The following is a 24,998-nucleotide window of genomic DNA, read 5'->3' on the forward strand; positions in this document are numbered from 1 at the left end:
GCAACTGTGAGCAGCTCCTTCACCAAATACCCCAAAGGAGAAAAAAAACAACAACAAAATAAAAGCTTCCTCTCTGTTCCAGGTCGTTACAGCAAAGCTCTGGGAGGGGATTTATAACCACATAGTTACAAATTACGAATGTGCCTTTGCTGGAGAACTGCACCCTGTCGATTCGCTATGTTGTGTTTGTATCGCCGGCTTTTGCTTTGCACGCTAGGACGGCGACCGCAGACTTGGCTGCTTCTCAGACCAAGAATCACCAGAGACGTCGCTCCCATTCAGAAACGCACGGGGTTGTGAGAGGCAGAACTCGCAAACGTGCATATTAAAAGCCATACATCACCCAGTCAGTGCAGACCCTCGCCGCCCTGGCACGGCCCGGGCGCGGAGCGTGCACTGAGGACTCTCACGCTGGAGGCGGCTACAGGGGAGGTCGGCGTCCCCGTGACCCAGTCGCCGCAGGCTTTCCGACCCTGGTCGGCCAAGTGCTGGGTTTTCCTCACAGGCCACCAAGGGAGGGGACGGGTGGGGGGGTGGAAAAAGGGGGCCCCATGCGGTGTCCCATGTACTGCCACTCAGCACCTTAGCTCTGTGTTCTATGCATTAGACGTGCCAGTGTGATTTCCTCTCAACTGAAGGGTCCCCAGCCAGGCGACAACGAAAGCCAGAAGCTTTTCTGCGGGGCTGAGCGCCGTGGGACGGAGCCGGACTGGCCATGCAGCTTGTCTGGTTTCTGAGTTGAAGCCGTACGGCCGTGGTATTGACCTTCGTATGTGTGCCGGCCCCTCTCAGCGAATGCGTGCAATCCGTTTTGTCTGTCACACAGAGTCAGCGGCTGTGCAACGGGCCAGAAAGGGGGGGAGGGAGGGCAGGCAGTGTGTGGCTGGGAGGAGACGGAGGGTTGTGCAGAGAAGCATCCGGAAGCAGCCCCTGTGTGCTCGCAGAACACAGGAGAACTGGGCACCGACGCTGCTATTCTAGCCTTGACTCGGGCGGTCACGAGCGGGGAAGACAGCCTCGCCCGTCCTACGAGAACTGCGGGAAGACCTGTAAGCACTTCCCGGAACGGGGGTCTGATGAACGAACGTTCACCTATCGTCCCATCGGTCATGCTGCAAAGACACCCGCTCAGGGGACGTGTGTGGAGCACACGGGAGGTTCGAGAGCCACTGTGAGCAAGGGTGGGAGAACCGGGGGGCCCGGCCCGGCCCCGGCTCACAGCAGCCCCCTCCCCTCACAGCACAGCGCACAGCTGCCGCCTGCACCTGAGGGGCAGACTTACTGGGGAACTCATGCAGCTTCACACTTGGGGGCCCTCACGGGCCTGGGGCCTCTTGGGAGCTGGGGGGTGGGGGTGGCTGGGAGCCATAGAGTGTTCAGGGCAGAGGGAAAGCCTGGCTGCCCTTGGGGGTGCGTGTCTGGTAAGTTGCTGAGGGAGTCACAGAGGAAAAGCACCCAGGTAGTCAAGGTTCCAGAGTGTGGATTGATCCCTGGGCTCAACCTCCCCCTGCCCCCATCCTCCCCACCCCTGCACAGCCCCCCCCCGCACCCCCCCATCTCCAGGGCTCACACACGTCTTTCAAAGGCCTGTCGCTCGCCTACCTTTGCTGGCATTGCCACTGCCATTTGGTGGTTCCCTTGCTGGTAATGGGGGTCAGTTTGGCAGCAAGGCTGTGGCTCCAGGACCCCGACAGGGGCCACAGCCCTGACTCTACTTACCCTAGTGGGTGTTTTAGACACTTCACCTCTCAGGTGACTGACTCCAGGGCCCGTGACAAGCCCACAGGAGCGGCCCTGGGCGCCCAGCCACAGCCAGCGGCTCCGGGAGGTTGTACCCAGCGGTCATTCCTCCACGCCCAGCCGCCGGGACCACGGCACCGAGGTGGGCCGTTGGTTCCCAGCTGTACAAAATCATCAAAGGATGAGGACGTTTCATGACAGGAAGTCCCAGCAAAACTCACAGCAAACGTGAATTCCGCAAGCACAGGGGGACAGAGCTGACTCAACAGGAAGTCACCTGGGTGGACAGCAGGGGCGGCCTGGGCCTGGAGGGGCCTCAGCCAGAACGTCCTTGTTCCCCTCGTGTGGTCAAGGCGTTTGGTGCACATAGTCCCAGGACCGTGACACTCAGGGCTCGGAGCTACAGCCAACGGGGTGGATCGAAACTCGGCAGGCCCCTGGTCAAGGCCGATGGGAGGTGCGTGTATCAGCTCAGGGCTTCCCGAGCCTACGCTGTGGGCATCTGTGCTACACAGTCAATGGGCTGGAGAGGCAGCCAAGGTGCAGAGGGGACCCTCCACGGTCGGAAAAGGGAGCCAGGCTGCCCCCCCCCATCCACGAGGACCCCGGTTTCCAGTGGGGTTACAACAACAGCACGGAGGTGGCAGAAACGGTTGCCACAAGCACCTGTAATTGCACCTGTGACATTTCTACCCGGTCAAGCCAGCATCTCAGGGTTCCTCTCGTCATTCTGTTAGCTCTCATGGGCCAGTGGCAGGTGGCATTTTCTCCCCGCACTGCATGGCCGTGAGGGCGAGCGCCAGGGGTGATCATGCAGCATGTAGAAAGCGGGAAGCCTCCGTTGTCTGAGCACAGCCCCCGCCCCCATGCTGACCCTCCCCACCTCCCGCTCCTGTGGGGTCCTCACCTTGGCTGACACGACGCTCACACCCCTGGGTCACTGGGCAGCGGTCCCTCCCTCTCTCTGGTTCCTACTGGCTCCCGAGGGGAGCAGGCCTCAGTGACAGGAAGCTGTCCGTGGGGAGGGGCAGGCTGCGCACTGAGAGAGAGAGGCCCCGGCATTAGAGGGGCGCCCCGGGGTCCAGGCAGCAGACAGTTTGCCGTGTGAGCGGTCAGCTCGGTAGTGACTGCCTGGTCTACTGCGGGAGTTAGTAACCACGTGTCCTTCAAATCAGGCGGTTGGCATGGCAACCAGCACTCTCAGGTGTGGCTTCTTACAAGGTTCCCTGCTTCCCTCCCTCCCTCCCTGGTATTTCTTGAGCGTTTGCATCATGCCAAACTCTAGGGCAGGTACAGGGCACGTGGGGTGCGAAACCAGACACAAGCCCTGTGTCCGTGGGCCTCACGCAACAGTGAGGAGACGGGCGTGCATCCATGTTACAAATGGGCGGTTGTGAAAAGACGTGAGGACCACGGAGAAAAGAAGCCGGGGTGACAGCTGGGGGTCGGGGGAGGGGTGGGGGTGGAGGGATCGAGCAAAAAGGAAGAAGGACGTGGACCACAGTGTGGTGACTGTGGGGAGGGGGTGGGTATAAAGGGGATAAACGGTGATGGGAAAAATACAATAAAGGTTAAATTAAAAATAAAAGAGCCTGGTGGTTAAAGAATGCGCCAGTAACCAAAAAGCCCGCCTGGTCAGAGAGGCGAGCGCCCCCTGGAGGAAGTGGCGTTTCGCGGAGCCCCCAGCGTGAGCAGGACGGGCTGGTGTCACCGGGCAGGGGCGGGCAGTGGGGGGCAAGGGAGGAGCTGTAGTGGGAGGGTGCACTGCACACCCCGGGGCGGTCCGGAGGCCCGGGTCCCCGGGGCACAGAGCACTGGGGAGACCGACATCGAGAAAGGGCCCGACGCGGTCAGAGCTGGGCCTTGAAGGCGGCCGGCGAGGCTGCGGAGTAGGGACAGAACGCAGCGGGGCAGTGGGACGGGGGCCCGATCCCGCCTGACCCCTTCCTGGAGCACAGGGTCTGCCGCCAACGACCACATCCCGGGCGTCGGGATGGGCACACGTCTCTGTCCTTATCTGAAAGTTCATGTCCACCGAGAGGGCAGAGGCCGAGCCACTTACAGGGTTCGCGCCTCTCGGGGTCACGGGGAGAGGCTGCCTCCGTTAACCTTCTTCTCTCTCCCGGGACCCTGCGGTAAAGGGGGTTCCCGAGCGCCCGAACATTCCTGCGCTGCAGAACCGGCACTGGGCTAGGAGTCAGGGACGCGGTTTCTCGCTCGGCTTCTCCAAGTCGGTGTCCCCGGCTCTTCAGCCTCCGTACATTTGCTCTTGACGATCGAAGGAGATGACAGAGGAGAAGACGGGACCAATGCCAGGCCTCGGAGCACACTGTGTCTTTCATGAAGGGCGCCGTTTAAGTGGTGGTTCAGTGGTCCATTCTACACGCAGTTTGCACGCAGTTGGCCCTAATGGGCCAATAGTAAGGTGCGCATCATTTCTCTGGTGTGCCACCACCTGGCTGCAAGAACATGAGGGCTGGGGGGTTACTGCTGTCACTCACCCTCAAGTTCACGTCTGGCCTCGGGTTCCCATTCAGTGACATTGCTCAGGACGATCAGGGTTGTTTTCCATGTTCCGTCTCTCCTTTTCAGCAGGTCCCTGAGACATGAGGAGTCTCCCCTTGCAGGAAGGCCCTGCCGCTGGAGGGGTGGAAACACCTATCCTTTCCTCTCGGGGGAGGCCAGCTGATAGCGTGCATTTTCCAGGGCAGACCTTGTTTCAAACAGTATGTCGTTTCCCTGCTAAATGCACTTACCTGTGCAGCTTTCCTGCCCTAACGTTGGGGGCCGCAGACTACGGTGGGTACGTAAAGCTCTGCACAGGGGACGCTTTCCAGCCGGGTCAAAGGCCGTCCTGCGTTCGTTCGGGAGCTGGACGGGGGTGTCCTCAGCGCAGCCACCGGGTGCACTCACGCACTGCCTGGGCGAGGAGGTTTGTGACAGACACCTTCACATTCACAAATTACAAGTGTCAAGGGGGCCTGGTTGACTCCAGACGACAGAGACTCCGCACCATCCATCATGCAGCTAGCCCCTTATCCTCAGCGAGGCAAGATCATTACGGGGCTAATTTATTTCCACGACCGGGCGCTGTCTCAGCCTGTGTTCTGAGGAAACCACCGGGACGACACGGGCTGGGCGGTGGGGAGGATCCGCCCAGTGGACTCTGAAGGGGAACTCAGCTCAAGTCCCTCAGGGTCTCCTCCGACCCCTCCACACTGGCCTCTGCCTCCCCAGGCCAGGACTGAGCCTCGGCAGCCGGCCATGTGACCTCGGGCGCAGCTCTTAAGTGGGGGCGGGGGGGCTGGACTTCAGTGGAAGCACCAGTCCTGCGTGGGGCTTTCGGAAGTGTCTGCTGTCTCCTGGCCTCAGGGGGTGTCTGGGGCGGGGTAGATGCTTCAGATGAACAGACGGCCGACTGGTTGGCCAGTTCCTTTGGAGCTCCTTGAATTCGGGTCTTCTCTCCGAATGGGCTGCCACGGACGCTTTCGCTTCGTTAATATGACTATTCTTTGGCTGGAGAAAAGTCATTCACGATGCATCAAGCCCTATTTTCACCTGAATGTAATGCTCATGAGTGAACCTCTGTGTCGCCTGCCCGGTAAAGGGCCGCATGGGTCAAGGGAAGGGAGGGACACTTGGCTTCCACTGAAGTGACCCCAGTGTCGTCTGGGGTTAGCAAGAGGTTCCGACTGGCCGGGTCCCTCGCCACTCCGTGAGCGACCCTCTGAGGCTGGGACTGACACGAGACCATCTTCCCGGAGAGAGGAGGGCTAGTCTTTCCGGGTGGGACGTCCTTCCTCGGACTCCCTCCTCAGATGCTGTCATTCAAGTCCCCATGACAGCTGCCCATTGACTACGCAGGCCGTGGGGGCCTGGCATCAGAAAAGGCCCTGTCCCTCCTCTGAAGGTATCTTAGAATTGTTCTGCGTTATAGACGGGGCTTCCTAGCTTACGAAGCTCTTTGCCATATGTTATCTCACTTTGTTCTCGAACTATGAAGAAGACCAGGCAGGGATTAGTATCCTCATGTTCAAGGCAGACAAACAGACTCGGAGGGTCCCAGGGACTCCCTCAGTGTGGCGCAGGTGGGGCCGGAACCCAAGGCCCTGTCTCTGCCGCAGCCAGTCTGCTTCCCACCCACCCAGGGGAGTGAGAAATGGGGGAGTAGGGGGGTGCCTGCAGGAGTGCCCTGCGCTCAATCAGCAAGCCTGACAGGACCGGAGGGTGTCTGTACTTTCTCAGTGAGAACCCCTGGGTGAAAACTGCTGCTGGTGGTGACCAGTCCCCAGTGTCCACACACCTGCCATTGCTTTTGGCTTCTGAAAGGCATGAAGGTGGCTCGTTTCACCACGTACACCTCAACCCATGGCCTGGCCGCAGCCTCATTCCCTTCCTCCCGCAGCTGTGCCTGGGGCCACCCGCAGGGGAGGTGGAGCCCTGAGATCAAGCTGGTGAGGGGCCCGGGGCACACACAGTGTGGGCGGGTCTGCCCCCGGCTCCACGCTCTGGCGAGAGGGTGGAGGGTGACGTCGGCGGGCGGAAGTGCCCGGTGGGGCAGACGGCGGGTCGGAGAACCCCCGTTCCTTCCAAAGAGCGCCACGCTCTGTGCCAGCCGACGGCTGCCGTGCCGCTTGTTGGGCCCAGAGTTGCCAGCGCTTGAGGTGCTTCTCCAGGAGAATCAGAAAATCTGGAATTTTATGTAAATTCCCCTTATTAGGTTGTTAACTGTTAAGGGCTTATTCAAACACGTTTAAACCTCTGTGGGTCGAAAACAAACGAAATAATCCTGCAAATCTCTTTTGCAACCTCTCCCCTTCATCATGGTAAGTGCATAGAGTCTTTTGAGTAGAAATGCACCAGGACACGGAGACAGGGTGAGAAGCATCTTTATTGCCTGCAGGGTCTCACGTCTTCCCCCCACATTTGTGAGGAAGACAGAAGGGATTGCCACGCTGATGGGGCTAGGGGGCAGACAGAGCTTCCAAGTGACCGCTTTTAGGCAGAACCTGTCCAAATACCCACCTTTCTGTCTTTGAACAGACTTGGCCTTTCCCCTGGCCTCTACCTGGCAGCTGAGGCCCTTGCTCGAAGCTTCCCCACGGCACCCATGCACTGCAGGCCGAGGCGGGGCCGTGCAGCGAATACCCCACCTTCCCCTCCCATCCCGGAGAGCAGCACGGTAGGGTCTCAACAAGTGAGAATTCTAAAAATAGACGAATGGCCTCCCACTGGCCTTCATGAGTGTTTTCAAAGGCAATGCATCACAAGCATTGGTGCTTGGCCTATCATTAGTAACGGTTCACTCGCGCCGCATCTCCCCAGTTCTGGACCGACAGGGCGAAGAGATGGTTTTTAAAATAAAGACAGAGGGGGTGGTTTGCTGAGCTCCCCAGACAGGCAGCACTCTCTTTCTTCGGTCATTTCAGCCAGGCTCGGGGTGGCTGGCGGGACTCCCCCGCTCACCAAGTCACCTTTGGGTATCCGTCTCAAGGATCTTAAGAATGTCACCAGAGACACTTGGACTCTCGAGAAAGGATGACAGAGATAAAGGACCATGTTCTCTAACGCACAGAGAGTCAGAAGCCGCACCTTCTCACCTCTCTAACGGGCACCCGGGAGGGGGCCCCCACGTGAACTGGTGTTTGGGTGACAGTAAGGCAAGTCCCGCCCAGCCGCGAAAGCCAAGAAATGAAGGATGCCCACGTTCTCCGAGTTCTTGCCCCCGGACTCGAGCCGGAAGGTGCAGACGCTAAACGCTAGCGCTTTCCCTGCTACCTCGTCATTTAGGGGGAGGCCCTGCTTCCTTTCCGCTGCGTTTGAAAATGAAAAGTCAAGGGGTGGGAACAGAAACCAGACTCAGGAAAGAAGCGAGAGGCAAAGAGACGACCGGCAATCCGACGGAGTGTGTCTCCTGGGGAACGGCGGCTGGATCTTCAGGGCAGACCGTGACAAATGGAGGGCAGAAACAAGTCTATTTTTCTCTAGGTCACCCTAGGGGACCCATCTAACCTATTTACGAGTGGTCGCGGGGGAAGGATCTTTAGATAGCTATCTTGTCACCATCCTTTTCGTCATCTTCCGTGATCACTTTGGGTCCCTCCTCTCTGAGCAGGGTCACACCTGCAAAGCAAGCACAGACCTGCAATTAGGTGCCTCTAATTAAAACCCTTGACAGCCGTTCAGCACAGACATGGCACAGAGGAGCATGGCAACCCGAAAGCTCCCCACGTCCGCACGGCTAAGGGTGGCAGCGGAGAGTGAGGGGTGGGGGGCTGGGTGGCCTTATTCGGCCTCCCCAGGGGAGCTATGGCTCAGTGAGGACACTGCTCTGGTTAGGAGGGGATGCTCGACCTGGGGGTCGGAGGTGACTTCTCCCTCTTCTCTACCTGCTGTGGTTTTGTCAGTGGCCCTGTGGGGTGGGAAGCACGTGGATTTGGGAGTCCCGGTGATCTGGGCTCTCATTCTGCTGCTGGATCGGCACTGGGCCGGCCAACACCTTCACGTCTCCATTTCCTGTTATGGAGAATGAGGGCAGGGGTACTTCTACAAAGGGTCATGTTGACAGTTAAGAAGTACATAACAATGCTCAGCTCAGAGCCACACCCGGGAGCAACTGAAAGTCAGCTTTTCCTCTGCTTTCACAGTTGGCTGGTTTACTTTCCTCTTGTAAAGGGGTGGTAAGCCTCATGAAGTCAAACTTGAACACATTTGACTAACATCTGGGGGAAATACTGAGCTTAGGCTCTGAACATGCTACTTCTAAATGCCGGTACTAGTTGATAATAAGTTCACAGAGTTCAGAGCAAAGTGAGAGAGTAAGGAACAGAGCCCTGGCTGCTGTAGCTCAGTGGACTGAGCGTGGGTTGCGAACCAAAGTGTTGCAGGTTTGATTCCCAGTCAGGGTACATGCCTGGGTTGCAGGCCATGACCCCCAGCAACTGCACATTGATGTTTCTCTCTCTCTCTTTCTCCCTCCCTTCCCTCTCTAAAAATAAATAAATAAAATCTTTAAAAAAGTTTTTAGAAAAAGAAAGTAAGGAACAGATAGTGAGTTTTCACACAGCTTTGTGGCTACAGTATAAAAAAGGCTACTCTTTATTTCAAGCTGACTCTTTTTCTTCTTTGGGGGATTAAAACCATTATTTCTTATACAAAATTTTAGGGGTGTTAGGTGGTTTCTCTCTTAGCATCCTTACTAGTCAAAATTCAAAGTTGCTACCCATCCCTAGAGCGGACCCCACAGTATTCTGTTTGCAAATGTTAGTGATCTGTGAAACCCTGCAGCCTGGGCAAAATCATCTGGACTGATGGGCCCAGAAAAGACCATCCGAGGAGGTCTGGGTGGTCGTGCTCATCCTGTGAAGTGTGAAGTGGGGTCGTTTTAACACAAAGACAAAGGACGCTGTGACTCAAGGCCAGCCCTCCCCCACTCTGCCGACTCTGCCGTGCCCCCAGCCAGCCAGTTTCATTCCCCATCGTTGCCCACCACTGCATCACACCCCCTCCCCCATGATTAGAGACCTTCCTGTCTGGGAAGGCTTCACAAAGAGCTACCCTTCAGGGAGGAGAGCGCGCACCAGAAGAGGCCTCTCTGCAAAGCCTGGAAGCCGTTCAACAGCAGCAAATTAATGAAAACTATGTGTTGATCTTAATGACTGCTCATTTGATTCAGTTCCTAGTTTGTTCGCGCGGGTTCTTTACCAATTAGCTGATATTTATTGGAGAAGAAAACAATTTCAGGAGTCTAGCTGAAGCGAAGTCTTTGGTGTAAATCACTTATGAAACACAGTGGGAGATATTTCTCTCTTGCGCCAGCTGCAAGAGAGAGGTTCAGGTTTTTATCTGGAACGAAGGCTGTCTTGATAGGAGAACACGGAACTGGCTATGCTCAGCCTGCAAACTTTCCATCTTACCTTCCTCAATATCGCTTCACACATCCAGCCAAAATTGGAATTAATTCAAAAAGGCCAAGAGCCTTAAAACCCCCAGGTCCCAGTCAACTGTCTGATCATTCTGAGTATCCCTGACACCCGGTCATATGCACATCTCAGGATTCCAGGGAAGGCTCCGCCCTGTTGAAATCAAGGTCAGCCGTCAAAGTCAGCCCTTCCCAGAGTGGGCTAGGCCTTCCCCAGGGACACGGGAGATAACTGCAGGTGAAAAGTGAACTAGCTTTTGTGTGTGTGGAGCTAAGCATTGGTCTTATCGTGGGAAATGTATGGTAGTTCATAAAAATCTTGGTTTTATGAATATCACGGCTTGGAGGGAGGCTTCTGCCAGTAGCGTCTGCGGGGAAGCACTGCCTCCTTATTCTCCATGCTCGCTGTTGCCGGTTTTGGTCAGCTGAAAATGAACTCGGTTTGCTAACTGCTGTCTTTCTGCTTTAACCCAGCCTGACCCTCGTGCTGTCCTGTGGGAAGCAGAGGTATGTCACTGACGGAGTGTCCTGCAGCCAGAAAGCTTTGCCTTCGGTGGTCATTTAACTTCCAGTCGGTCACTTAACCTATCTGAGCCTTGGGTGATTCATCTGTAAAACTGGCCATGAAAGAGTTTGCATTTCACACAGTGGGGGAGGGGGCGTTGCCACCAGCCGCATAGATTTAGGCATCAGCCACGCCTTACTTGAATCTCTGTTACAGCACTTTTACATCATAGGGATCACTGGACAATACGTCCATCTCCCCCACTGAATGGTGAGGTTCTCACAAGGTATTTCAGCATCCAGAACAGGACTTGGCATATAGTAGGGACTTGGAAAATGCCATTTCTTTCCCTTCTGACCTCTGTGCTGGAGAGCTTAGGGGACTTGGAGGCTTGGTAGAGCTGGCTGTGTTTTTAAGGCCAAAGCCATCGGTCCAAGGTCTCTAAGGGTTGGTTAGCTTTACAGCAAGCTGTCTTAGCCCGTGAGCCCACCCAGAGCACCGTCGGAAGCCGACCACCTGCATTCCAGACGTGTGCCTCTGATTCATGGGAGCCAGGGCCAGACACCGCCTCCCCTGGTAAGCCGCACCAGAGAGAGTGCTCTGTTCTGAGCAGGACATAAGCCACACCAGAGAGAATGCTGTCCCCAGCAGGAAGAGGTCTCACTTTCAAAGGCTGTGCCAGTCTTCTTTCTACAAGTACAGCATTGAGCTCCGACCTCCAAAGGTTCACAGCTCATGATCCAGTTTTCCTGGAGGCTTCTTTTCAATGACTCTGGCCTCATTATTCTTTACTTTCCCGGGTTTCTTTTGCCAGAGACTGGAATGAAAGGCTTCCTTTTCCTTAGGTAGACCTCAGCTACTCAGATTTCACCAACCACAACCCAATGCCCCCTGCCGCACAGCAAGAGGGGCGCCCTGACACCGTCAGCGAGAGGGGAGACCCTGGTGACCGCGGGCCAAGCTGGGAGCAAAACCTTGGGCTGGTGCTGACGCCTGAGATGACTTCTCACTGAGGAGTCGTCTGGCAGTGGGGACCCATCAAATAAGCTCATTAACCAAGGGGAATGAAGGTAGTTAGCCGGAGATTTAGAACAGAGCAAATCCTTGTCCATTCCTCACTTGCCAAGGGCTAATGAGAGGAGACCTCTCCGGAGTGCGCTTGCCTGCGGGCTCCTCTCAGCGCTAACAGAACCAACGTGAGTCTCTCTGAGCATCTGCCGAGGGCTCTGTCCTTATCAGCCTAACTAGCGTTTCGATGACTGCCAAATCTTTAGATACTGAAAGCCTCTTCAAAAATAAAGTGCTTCAGCTAAATATGCTAATAAAAGCTAGAATCACAGAACACGATCTATAATTGCCAATACTCCCAACGCAGAGATTTGCTGAGTCAGGGAATTTCCTAATGTATACAGAGTCTCCGGATGTACAACCCCCCTCTCCCGCCCGGTGTACTTCTTGCTGTTTGAGAAACATTTTTCGTTCAATCAGAAGCCGCTCTCTTGTGACATAGCTGTTAGGAGGCAGGCCGCTTCCACCGCCAGATAAACAGAGCTCAACATTCTAGGAAGGTCCTCGAACTACACATTTACACAGAGGGGTAAACCCTGGTGGCTAAGAACATTCTCACTTGGAGAAACGGGCTGACTTATCTCCAAGAATATAAAGTTGAACAGAGAATGAAGGGAAGCTAGCAGTTACTGAGGTCTCTCAACTAAGCCAGGAGCTGTGCTACGTGCTTTGTCTGCTTTGCCTAATGGGGTGAACACTCCAAGGGGACAGGTGATATGGCCCTCCGTCCTGAGGTGGGTGAAGCAATGGAGGCTCTGCAAGCTTGTGACAGTTGCCCAGGGTCATGAGGCTAGCACGGAGCAGAACCAGAGGTCAAACCGAGACCATCCCGACACCAAAGCCCAGGCCCAGCACTGTGTGCAGGTGACCCCTGCCCCCAGCCTCTGAGGAGAGCTTTGATAACCATAAATCCAAGAACGGGTAGAAAATCATCATTCTCCCGATGGACAACTTGGAACTGCAGAATTGCGATCTCCAAATAGAATACATTTAAAAAACCCAAATACTTATTGAGCACTGCTATGCAGAAGGGACGGAACTAGGCACCCAGGTCAAGGCCAGCAGCCGAGGGCAATCACAGCCAGTTCTCACGAACCCATCGCACAAATCATTGGTGTAAGTCGATTGAGTGAACAGCCACAAGAACAAAGAGATGACAAGGTCTTGGTGTTTGCCTGCCTATGTCTGATGCAGAGCTAGTTCAGAGTAGGAAAGGGTCATTGTGGAGTCGGACGGGTCTGTTGGCTGAGACTTGAAAGGTGACTGGAAGCTGGACGGAGGCAGAGCTTAGGGGCAACGTGTGACGTGTTGGTGGCTCCGTGTAGGGAGAAGCACACGTCAGTGCAGGGAGGAATGCCTGTAGCTGGTGACAAGCATGACCAAGGCAGGTTTGGACCCTCCCTATGGGTCCTCGGTCCGTTTCTCCAGAGCTGTGCCTCTCGTGCCCCGTGCCTCCTGGCCTGGTCTGCTCCTCAGAAGTCAGTGACCCTGCGTGCACCCCGACAGCCTTTCCATGGTGTCTTCCCCTGTGCTGTCCATGTTTCTTTATTTTTCTTTACCGAGTGAAATAGTGGGGCAACATGGTTTTACAGTAACAGCCGGAGCTCACCTCCTCCCCCAAGCGGCCCCTGTGGATCGCTGTGCTGCCGCAGACTCGTCTTTGCACGCGCGTGTGTACAGCAGAGGTCGCTCAGATGCCTGTGGTAACGCGGTGCACTGAGACCCTGCCCTCAGGTGTGAAGGCCCTGGGTCAGGACCCCCGTGGGTGATTTCTGGGCATAATTTCATCCATTCATCTAAAATCTAATCATCTCGTCATTGACTCAGTCATTAAATCAGCCATCCCCCCAGCAACTTCAACCGCAGAAGACTTCAAAGTGGCTAAGTTACTTAAATAGTCTACCAATTTCTTTATCTGTAAAAGGAGATAATAGCTACTTTATCGTGTTATTCAGTTGATTAAAAACTCCATCCTCTACCACCCTGCCCCCACTATCTACATAGAACACACACACATACACACACACAGTCACGCTGTAATCATGCACACACATGGCTTATCCCCCAATTCGCACACAAAATTTTCAGGGACAAGACTGTAGCTTACACACTGCCCTCCAGCCTGGGGTTTTGAACAATGTTCAGCGAGATTTCTTGGCTTGATTTGACACACGTATGAAGACAGCTATTATTACTTCCACATGTCTCTTCCTCTCCCTCTCTCTTCCTCCTGTTTTGAGGATTTGGTCTATGTGTCCAAGTGTCTTGGGAGAATCAGCCCTCGGCCACCGAATGCTCTATCCATGGAGGACTGGGGAGGGGGCCATTGCAACCCTTCTCAAGGACCCGCTGACATTGCTGTTCCCTTGCATCAGTGAATCTGGCCAGTTCTGCTGAAGTATGGGCAATGCTCCCGCCCTCCCCGCATCTCCACGTCGGCCCCGGGGGAGCCGCCAGTGAGGGGAAACCTGAAAGGCGGCAGTGAACGCGGCTCCTCCCCGGAGCACTTCCGAGCAACACAGACTGCTGGGCAGGACAAAGGCCACGGCCGTGCCACCTCCAGATGGCGAGGCTCTTGACCTGTTCCCAACACCCCCAGCAAATGGCCTGCACCAGCACTTTTTACCTGCTGCCCAGGGGGCCGGGTTCAGGGCAGGTGTGTCTTTTCTCCTTGGCTTTTTCTGTTCCAGGTCACTGTTGTGAAGGGCTGGACTCATTGTGTCCTTTGGATGTCTCTCTTGGGCCTCGTATCTTTTAATTACATGCTCAGAAAGCACACCTGTGTAGTTGGGGGAACGGGGCGGGGGCGGAGAAACAGGGTCGAATACATACATCCTCACAGCCACGGTCTGCGTGCCCACCTTTGCAGTGACACCCGGTGATGGCTGCCCCTGTATCTGCTCACATTTGTCCCAATAACTGCATTTTCCTTCTAAGAATTAGTATCCATTGAGGCTACACTAGAGAATATCAGTGCGCAGGGCTGTGCGTGCCTGATGTGAATGTCCCACCAACACGCGTGGGGAGAAGGTGAAGCGAGGGACCGTGGTGCCCCAGGAATGCGGCCCGCAGGTGCCAGGCCAGGGACGGAGCCCGGAGCCCGGGGTCGGCGGCCTCGTTGTCAGGGAGACGGGCTGTTTGCTGCCGCGCAAGCCCCGGGCTCGGCTCTCCGGTGACGTAATTAGTTCCGTGCCGCCCCCACCCGCCTTCTCACCTCTCTCCTTCTCTACGGGAAGTTTTTCTCCACCGTTTACAAACTCTCCGAAAACAGCCTCCTCTGTGACCCTTCCACAATCCGCTGCCCCGACTGAGCTCCCGGGTCCTTATCTAAGGGCGTCCTGTATGACGCTACTTCTTGCTGCCCATTTCAGCTACTTCCGTGCCTTCGTTGTTTGCTTGTTTAAAATTAAACTTATTGGGGCCGCACCGGTCCTTCCCAGAACACTCTTGTGTTCTTTTGCTTTGTGTCCCTTTAAATGGGTTACGCATAGAGAGGACCTTAAGTAAGTGGACTGGAGTGAGGGAGAAAAGGAAATAAAACAAAACATTTGGGAACAAGAGTGTGTGTCACGTGTCCCATGTCACAAGCAAGGTTGTTATGGGGACATGCTGGCTGGTCACCAGACCATTTTGCTTTGCTCCCGGACACATAGCTGGGTGATATTTCCCAGCCTCCCCTGTGGTCAGGTGAGACAGGTGACAGAAAGAAGTGATGCGAGTCCCTGAAGGCCCATCCGCCCTCCACTCTGTCTCCCCGTAACTGCAGGATCCTGACGGGTGCTGCTGATGGGCGCGGTGACTTTGGAAAGCGTGCACTGATGATGCCTCAGCCTCTGTCAGCCTGAGTCCCCGAGTGACCGTTTGGAGCAGACCCTGCCCCCCACCCCCAGCTCCCACTGTTGGTGAGTGAGAGATAAACTTGCATCGTGTCATCCACGAATATTTCGGGATGTATCTGTTACAGCAGCTGGCTGCATGACTGAGTTCCAGCTAACACAGGTGGAGACACGGTCCCAATGATTAAGAAACACCCACACGACTGAGGGGACAATGGGAGACTTGCGATGCAGCAGCACATGGGTCCCCTTCACACACAGGTGTGCAAACCGACCTCGGGGTCCTCACCTGGAATGAAAGGCGGGATGTGCAGGGCCGGCGTGTCTTTCCTCCTTGGCTTTTTCTGGTCTGACTCAATGTTCACGGCGACCTGTGCATTTTTGCCCTTCCTCGGCTTCTTGTTGAGCTCGCAGTCCTTAATGAACTGCTCGGACAGGTCGTCTGATTTGGACAGGAGGCAAAGAGAAAATGAACATGGCATGCATCAGGGTCTGGTCAAAGCCAGTCAGTTTCCAGTTCCACCTGGTGGCAGGGACGGAAGCCACTGGACTGAAAAAAAGTATGTCTTTACTGTGGCCTCCGCTATGGAGAACGTCAGTGGCCTTGCCCGAATGCAGAGAATGCACTGGAACAGTAGAGTTCTGTGAAACCCCAAAGAGGAGGATGGAAATGGGATTGATAATCAAGGCAAAGAGAAATGTTGGGAGAACAGGTTCTCTGGGCTAAGTGCTCCTTCTCGATTTCATTTCCTCAATCCTCGCTTTCCTTGGAGACCCCCCAGGACCAGTGGGAGCCTTATGCTCTCCTGGGTCTTGTAGAAGGGTACGCTACTCACCTGGACTTCTCCGGCCAGCCAGGTCACACTGCTGACTCACACTGGGGTTCATGTTGGTCTTTTAGCTGCCCTGACTTTGCAAGTGCCCTATTTGCCCGAGAGCCTTCTTAGAGATTGAGGATTACACCCTTTTTGTAATTTTATTCTCAATCACTTCTCCTTTCAATAAAAGCATGTTGAGTGCTGAGGAGCTGGAGTAGACCTACCTGAGTTTAAATCCTGCTCTGCACTTGCCAGTTCTGAGAACTGGGCCTTAGTTTCTAGACACTTGAATATTCTCTCAGCTTTTAAGTGGTGATAATAACCCTGGCTGGTGTGGCTCAGTGGATTGAGCACTGGCCTGTGAACCAAAGGGTCGCTGGTTTGATTCCCAGTCAGGGCACATGCCTGGGTTGCAGGTCAGGTTGGGCCTCCAGTAGGGGGCACGAGAGAGGCAACCACACATAGATGTTTCTCTCCCTGTCTTTCTCCTTTCCTCCCCCTCTCTCTAAAAATAAATAAAAATAAAAATAAATAAAGTGGTGATCATATTAAGTCAGTAGGTGTGTGTGAGAGAGAGAGAACTAAAGTTGACAGTGTTGGCACTTGATACATTGATATACTTCAGATGCTCAAAAAATGTCCATTGCTTACTCCTAACACTTCCCACTAGGCTCAGAGAGACCCCGATATTCCTAAGTCCTTTCATGCTGACCCCAGTCCCGGGTGTCCGTTCTCACTTTCTGAGTCGCCACAGCATTTTTGCCCATGTGACGCCTATTAGAGATGATCTGGGTATCATTGCTGCATCAGCCTTCTTTGCCCTCTTTGATGACAGGTATCTTGTGTTTTACCTCCTCAGCAATAGTGAATAAATATCTGTTGAGTGTGTGCTTGAACGAGTGGACTCAAACATACGATGTATAAGAACCTATTCTGTTAAGATTCAGAGAAGCTACAACGCAATACACCTATTTGTCTTCTCTGGAAACTCACTATCGCCTGGATGCAGTCTGGCCAGATCTACAACTATGAATGAACGTAGGGAAATTCAGAGATTAATAGGATCTCTTCAACCCCTGTCCTTCCCTTCTTTTCTTCTTCTCTTTCAGTCTCCTTTTATTTCTACTTTTTGAAAATATTCAGGTCAATTTTTTTCAAATGTTAAAGATTCAATGTACCAAACCTTTCCACTTCAGTTTTGTGGATTTAGACGACGTAACTTGCGTCATTATTCATTTATTTACTCAACGAATGTTGATTGAGCCAGGCCTTGAGCTAAGTAGTGCTGAAATGACAAGTAAGAAATGGTCCCTGATTGCAACTTGCTTATGGTCTGTGGGGCCTTATAGCTGGATGATTCTTTGTCTTACAAAACTCAATACACAGGAAGAACCTATCATCAGAAATATTTAATAGCCACCACATCATTACAGCTGTGTCATCAAAAGATCACAATATATAACCAAGAAATCAAATAACATCATTCTCTTTGGCCAACTTAATAGTAATAAACATTTCCTTTTACCAAAAAACATTGAATTTCAATCATTGCAATTTAATAGACATTAACTGAGATTGTACTCCGTGTAAGGCACAAGACTATATGAAAGGGGACTTCATTGAGTACTACTCGTGTACTAGGTGATTTCAAATCATTCTAGTGTGTGGAATCGACCAACATCTTTTTCGATTTGTCAGTTTCAGTTCTGGGTTTACCAGAAGGCCCGGTGAAAGGCTGAGGGTTACCTTGCTGGTGGGCAAGGGCATCAGGATTAGATCCAGGCCCCTGGGACTAAGAATCTGCATGCCTGGGTGAAATGCAATTTTCAGGATTTGTTACCACACAGTGCAGTTAGTCTTCCCCCACTTGATGCACACCACAGGCATTTGCTGTGTGAAGGAATGTCGCTTGGAGCGGGTGCTGCTCAGCTGTGGGGTCTCTGGAGGTACAGGCTGGACAGAGACTAGCCAGGGGTCACCACTCCACCCCAGGATGTGACTCAGTCCCCAGTACAGAGACCAAGGCACTTGCTTCAATTTTGACTTTTACTTCAATTACACATTTTTCCACATTTGGAGAAATCTTGACATAAAATATCTGATGGCAAATGGGGAGAGGGTGGGGAGAGCCATAACCAGGCAAGGCACAAACAAAGGCTATGAATATGCAAAAGGCCCATCCATCAAAAGTCTGAGTGTCTCATTTTTAGAAATGGGTAGAGGCGGAGATGTTTCTGGTATTTTCATTACAAAGGTTATGCAAAAAGTCAGTTCTGGAAAGGAAACAGATTGGCAATAAAGCAGAAAAGGGCTATTTAAAATTCTGTCTGGATAGGCAAAGAGAGATATTTGAAATATTTTATTGGCGTTGCACACGGGGCGTAAATGTGCTGGGAACCACTGGAAATGTGCTTCGGTGCCACATTCCATTTATTGCCTCAAAAATGCTCTGCCTGGAACTCTCTCAGACCCCCCTAAAGATAACAATGCCTTTTCTCGCTAACGAATGTCTCCCTGGTGCATCAGCTGATATCTACGTGGCTGACCCCATGAACCCATGACTCTTTGTCCATCTGGCGTTGGCACTCACCAGAAGGCACGCACTGTCAGGGTTTTAGGGGGCCTCCCTCTGACTGGCCTGCAGACTAAATGGCAGAGACCCTCCTTTCTGACTCCTGCCACCAACATTCCCACTGCCACACTCACCCAAGTGGCTGCAACGAGGGTCAAGCTGGTCCAGTCTGTCTTCTGAGAGCTCCAGTGGCTGCATCTGCTCAGTGGACATCATTGAAGGAGGGTGGGTGTGTGTGTGTCTTCCGCAGCACTACGGAGGTAAGATGCAAGCCCATGAGTTTGTCTGCTGTTCATGCATCCACTTGTTAAGCAAGTGTATTTATTGAGCACTTAGTATGTTCCCGACTCAATCTCATTTTCCAAGTCTGCCCCTTCTGCTTAGCTACTAGGAGAAGCTCTAACGTGAAATTTAAGCTATCGATAAAACAAGTAAGTCTCTCCTACATGCATGCACACAGGTTTATGGGTAATCATCATATAGCGAATATTCAGTCTTTGCCCTCTCTTGGATGCACTCTGGGAGTGTCAGAATGAACACTTGCCAAGTCTGAATTAGAAATGAGTTAGCTGGGAGTTACAGAATATACTGATTGAACCTTACCTATAGTTTCTCTGTTGAGTTTTACAAAGTAAGATTATGCCTACTTCGCAGGCGAGGAGGAAACTAAGGCTCAGGAAATCTAGTTAACTTGCTTAATCAAATACCTATTACATATCCACTCTCGGACCCAAACCCACGCCTGCAAATTTCCATTAGACACTTGAGTCTCTTAAAAACAGAGCGAATTTTCTGAGCCTGAATTGAACAAGGCTTCAGGTTTTTGAGCTTTACATCCTGTAGCTGTAAAGTCATGAGACGCCCCCCCATCCATGCTACGGTGGTGGTAGAGAAGTGGCAGGAAAAAATCTCAGTTCTGAAATAGATTTGTATTATTTTCTCCCTAGAGATTCCTGACATTAGGGTGAGTCTGTCCCCCTCCCCTCCTCACCCCCGTCTTTCCTAGACCACAAATCCATCAAACTTTCCAGAGCTATTAGTTGTCGATACTGCCCAGGAGAAGTGGAAATCCAGAATGAACATGTGTCAGGTCTAAGTGGGAAACGCATTAGTTCAGATTTATAGGCCACCTTCATTAGAGTCCTCCTAGAGTCTGTCTCTTGAATTTCTTTCAGATAATTTATTACTCATGTCCCACCACAGCGAGAACGTGGGGGAGGAGTAAGACTACAATGACCCTCGGGTCCTGTTCTCTTGAGATTCCTAGCTCCCTGGCTTGCAGATGAACACAGGGACTAGCTATGGCTACCATTTCAAGCTCAAAGAATTAGTTCAACTCAGAGGTCTTCAGAGGAATAAGCCGATTTTCTCCCGGACGCCTGGAGGGCCTCTCCCTTGCAGGCTGAGATCATCGCGCAGCAGATGGGGCCGTTACGGGATTACTTGAGTGGCTTTTAGTGTCACTTGGAGCAGACTGATTACACTGAGTGACCTCAGCAGAAATCAATTTAGACCGTTGTCTTCAGTGTTTGCCCGGAGACTCCCAACTCCCTGGGACCATAAAGGAGTAGGCTGCTCACTTGGGTGCCGCCCCCACCTGCTCGAGTGGAGAGGAGGGCTGCGGGCCACCTCTCTGGGTGAGTGGGCTCGGTGCTAGGGCCTGGGGGGAAAGTGACAGCGTCACATGTGGCCTGGGCATCTACACACGCAACCTCCTGTTCTTGGGGCAGAATGACATTAGCCCTGCCGTGGACTTTGTGCAGAAAATGACCCCTCAGTGAAAACCCTGTCAGAAGATTCATTGTCCGGAAGCAGAAATGCAGGCTCCGAGGGGTTAAAACGACCTCCCATTGGCCGTGCACTTTGAGTTGGGGTCGTCCCTGGAAGCCGGGACTCCGGTCGTCTGCTCCAGGTCCTGTCCCACAATAACACCCTCTCCTCCTGCGCCCCCAGAGCAGAGCTGTCCTTTGTACACAGATCACATGGCTGCTCCTAGGTGCCCAGTAGATGGTTATTTAACTCAAACAGATCTGGATTAAATCTTGGTTCTTTAACTAAAAGCCACATGACTCTGATGAGGTAGCTAAACCGAAAGGGTGTAACAAGGGGGATGGAGCCCACGGGCAACGCCGTGACCCATGCCTCTCCCCCGACAAGCTATGGCTGCTGTGGTAGAATTTGCAAGGGCTGACACCTTCGTGAGTGCCGACTGGCACCCAGGGACACATGTCCTCTTCTGCCCCCACCCCACTCTTACCCTCTGATCTGTACCATAGAGATGGCAGTGCCTATCTCGTAGTTCCTCCGAAGATTAAATAGGATAGCCTCCCACTTTGCATGTTGTAGGCGACCTTTGTTGAGTAACATTGTCTATACCCGACTGAACAGCTGGCTAATGAAGACCAGGTGTAGGCCTGAAAACTTCCATACACGTATTGAATCTTCCGTTTTCATCTAGATGCCGACCCACGGGACGGCCAGCCTTCCTTCACTTGAGCAAAACCACGATCGCTGTGCTGGACTCGAGAGAGAGAGAGGAGCCCGCCCTCGGGAGAAGAATCGTGCAAGTGTCAGAAGTCCAGGGATTCGTCCCAAACCTGCCACCTGCTGCCTGCAGGGTAGCAGCACCTGGCGTCTGCGGGGAAGCAACCCTCTGTTAAATCCACATGACTGAAAGGACGACGGTGGTGAACCGGCACGCCTTTGGGGGGCTAGGGGGCTGAGAGCTGATGTCCCGATTTGGGATTTTCCGTTACAAAAATACCCCGTGCTGGGCAGGGACGTGTTTCGCCCATGGGATGAGAAGACACTTTTATCACGGATGATGTCATTATGATGTTGGCAAAAACAGTAACAAAAACAACAACAACAGCAAAAACACCTTCACACGAAGGATGGAACAAGTAAAGGGAGGACAGAGATACTTGGAGTTCAGCATCGCCTTATTAATAACTGTCGTTTTGCCTGCCCGTTGAATATTAGTTGAGATGACCTCCCCCCCCCACACTCCCCATTTCCAGGCTCACGGAAGGGCGCTCCGTGGGCCTGAGCCACTGCAAGGCGAGGGCAGGTCTAATTCTTGCACCAGGAGATGGAACGTCTCCACTTCCGGTTCCTGACCTGCCGCGACTCCTCCCTAACAGTCCCCACTTTCAGCCCCGGGGAGGGGACACCGCTGTCATCTCGCTGCCCCGGGGGGTTTCATTATCTCCCCCCGCAGCTCGCTGCCCTTTGGGAACACTCCGAGCACCTGAGTACCTGCCCCCCTGGGTCTTCGGGCTCCAACCAAAGGCCCAGGGCCTTCAGATTGAGGGTATTTCATAGCTTCTCTAGTACAGAGATTTGTGACCCTGTTACATTCTCTTCTGGCGTGGTGGTTCAGCACAGTCTCCGAATGTCAACACTCACACTGTGGGGACTTGGGCTGCCACGGTGATGGTCAACATCAGCCCACCCATGCTCACCTGCAGAGCCGGGGCCCACGTGCTGTGGACGCCGGGAAATCTGTATCACGGACACCCCAGAGGGGCCGCTGGACGCACCACGGTCACGTGCATTCCTCTGCAGCACACACGTGAGTATTGGCACTAAAGGACATAACTAACAGCTACAAAAAATTCATGCCCTTTCAGGTCAGGCTCGGCTCCCAAGTGCACTTACGTTAAACGGAACAACAACAGAAAACGTTTGGTTTCCAGAGTGTTTCAGATTCCTCAATGGGAGAATAAAGCATTCTGGGTCTGTATTCCTTTTTCCACTGTTGCTGTTTGAGAGAAATGTGGGTGGCCCGGTGTAGCACATGCAAGAGACTAAGTAACATCATTTCAGGGGTTGGAGGAGGTTTTCAGGACCCCAAGGCTAAAACTCTTGCAACTAACTTCCTCTTGCTAACTCTAACACTTCAAAAAAAAAACAACTCCCTTCCTCCACCCAGAGAGACACTTGTGAGGCAAACGCCACTGAGAGAGGAGATATATTAAGTGATGAGGCGTACGGAGGGGTTATAAGACACATGTCACTCGCTCTTTTGAGAACAGGTGCTGAAAGGTCCAGGGCCCTGGGTGACGGGGAGGGAACCCCATGCACTAAGGTGCATAGGGACAGGCTGAGGTCACGTCTTGAGGACATGTCTGGGGGACCTGCCTCCACTAGTTCAGAGCCCGTTACTGCTTCCGGAAGACAGTGGTGCTACTTCTGCCTCTCAAAACACACTGGCCGGTTCAACTTGAAGTCTGAAGCTGGTCTGGGCATTTCGTCCTTTCTCTTCACACTGAGCAGATTTCTCAGCTGGGTGTTAGAAAGTGTAATTTAATCACGGGCAGAAGATGCCTCACTGACTGCAAGCATTTGGTGTTGGGGGGCAATATGAGGTAACAACACATGTTGGGGTACTTGTGCCATTCCCTAGCGGGGCAAACTTGGGGATGTTACATGTCCTCTCGGAAACTGAGTTTCCACATCTGCAGAATGGGATGACCGCGGCCCCTCTCCTGGGTTGCTGGGAGAGGGAAGGGCACAGTGTGCTCAGAGCTCCCAGCCCCGGCCCTGCTGCACACCAGCGCAAAGCAGTGGGAGATGCCTTCTGTGTCCCCCGCCCCCCCCCACATGATTACAGCAGCTGTGTCCTAACTGAACCACTGGAATCCTCTCCGAGTCCCACCTCTGGCCTTCCCGAAGCTAATGCCTAGGTCAGAACAATGCCAGGTCCCAACCAACTGCGAGGTCTTGGGGACATGGTAATACCGGTTCTCAGGGAGGAGCGAGCTGACACTTGGTCTAGTTGGGCGGCCTTGTAAAGGATTTCCCCAAAGTTGTCAGGCCTGGATTTACTTGGTGGAAGAAAAAGTGAGAAGGTCACGTCCACGGCCCAGTGTGGTGCTTGGTAAAAGGGCCCTCTGGTGATGTAAAATTCATACCCTTTGTCCTATCTCCTTTTAACCTGAGGATGGAATTCAGGTCGAAGAGTTCCACGTCCCTAAATCAGTCTTGCTCATTTAGAAGACCTGAATATGCAGTATTCCCGGAGGAGAGACTGACTCTTCCCTGAAGTAGGGCAGGGAGAGGTTTTTGGTGAGCACACTCTCCCCAGCCTCCAGCGAAGGCTCCTCATGCTGCTCTGTGAATCCGTAGCCACACCGGTGTTCGGCTTGAAACTTCCAGTTTAATTTGCAAGGACCCCACCTCCCTTGGAGAGTGACTGGGACGCGGTGGCCCTTCCTGCTCCCCTCCTAGTCCTAACCCAGCCTCGCTCCAGAAAGCGAGTTTTCCTCTCTCCCCATCCCAGCCACTTTCCCGCAGCCTGCTTTGCTCAGCAACCATAAACTTATCGAAAACTTGTTTTTCTCCCCAGCAAGTTCTCAGAGTGGAAATCTGAAGCACTTACCTGTGGGAGCAGGTGCTGGGGTGAGAGGTGCTCCGGAGGTGGGGAGGGCGAGCTTCCTCCCTGAAGCTGGGCTGGCTCCTCTTTGGCGGCAGCCGCTGCTGCTGCCCAGCTCCAGCTCCTCTTATCAAGGGACCAGCTGCGCTGTTGCCATGGGGATGCTCCGCTTCTCAGGCGCCAGGGCAAGGGGGATGGAGCGCGAAGGAGGGCTGATCTCACAGCCACCGGTCCCAACTGCAATCACTGCCCGTTAGGAGAACACCGCACTCGCAGTTGAGATTGGGGCACCTCGTGGGCAAGGCTGGGGAAACTTGGACACATCGACCAGGACCCTTTAATCCTTGTGACAACAGGGGTTTTTCAGGGTCTGACTTTGCAACTATGGAAATTAAGGCACAGAGACATGAAATGGCTTGTCCGAAAGGTGCCACAAGCTCATTCTTACCCTCACCTCCACTGAGTTCAAATTTCAAGTCCTTTCGCTCACACACCCACCACCTCTGAGAGACCAGAGAGGGGAGACAGTAGCAATCGCTGACATTTCTGTCAAGTTTCCCAGGTGCCAGGCGGTCCTGACGTTTAATCCTTATGACACCTTGTGATGGAAGCGTCGCCCCCACAGACCTGATCAGTCCTCTGCCGGGGGTCTCCCCACTAGGAAATGGGAAGGCCAGGGTCTGACCTGGGCAATCCAGTGCTGGAATCCATGCCCTTCATCACTTTGCAGTACTACCCACCAAAGAGAGCGTTTCAGAGAGAAATACCACAGCCAAGGCAGCCGTGGCCACCATAAAGGGTAGTGGGTGTATGGGGCCAGGAATAATGTGCTTCCTTAAAGGAATTAACCCAAAAGTCCCACTAGCAGGGATCCACCTGCATTCCAGGGTAGGCTTGGGACCAAGGCATGTTGCAGCAGGGGTGGGGGTGGGGCCTGCCCTCGGCAGGAGAGGAAGGGTTTGTGTTTCCCGTAACTCCCTGGAGCACGTGGCCTGCACTGATTGGAGGCACAGCAGCTTGGAGCCACTGGTCTGGGAGTCACGAGCAGGGAGGTGAGTGTGGGCAGTCAGACGGGAAGGGCTTCAGACTCCGGAGCTTAGACAAGAGGCCACCCCCAAGGATGCCCAGGAGGTGGGTTCTCACAGAACAGGTGTGAGTGCT

At 53.5% G+C, this 24,998-nt stretch overlaps 1 protein-coding gene across 1 annotated transcript; it reads right to left on the reverse strand.

The window, feature by feature from the left end:
• Window positions 1-6,615: 6,615 nt before the first annotated feature.
• PPP1R17 (protein phosphatase 1 regulatory subunit 17) lies at window positions 6,616-23,981 on the reverse strand. Its single transcript, XM_028526220.2, has 5 exons — window positions 23,844-23,981; window positions 18,595-18,712; window positions 15,360-15,512; window positions 13,861-14,013; window positions 6,616-7,863 (listed from the first exon to the last, which is right to left on the reverse strand). Exons 2-5 carry the CDS (start codon window positions 18,674-18,676, stop codon window positions 7,784-7,786), a joined length of 468 nt encoding a protein of 155 aa, XP_028382021.1. The 5' UTR covers window positions 18,677-18,712; window positions 23,844-23,981; the 3' UTR covers window positions 6,616-7,783.
• Window positions 23,982-24,998: the final 1,017 nt, after the last annotated feature.

Source organism: Phyllostomus discolor, chromosome 10 (assembly GCF_004126475.2).
Source record: "Phyllostomus discolor isolate MPI-MPIP mPhyDis1 chromosome 10, mPhyDis1.pri.v3, whole genome shotgun sequence".
NCBI classification, from domain to species: Eukaryota; Metazoa; Chordata; class Mammalia; order Chiroptera; family Phyllostomidae; genus Phyllostomus; species Phyllostomus discolor.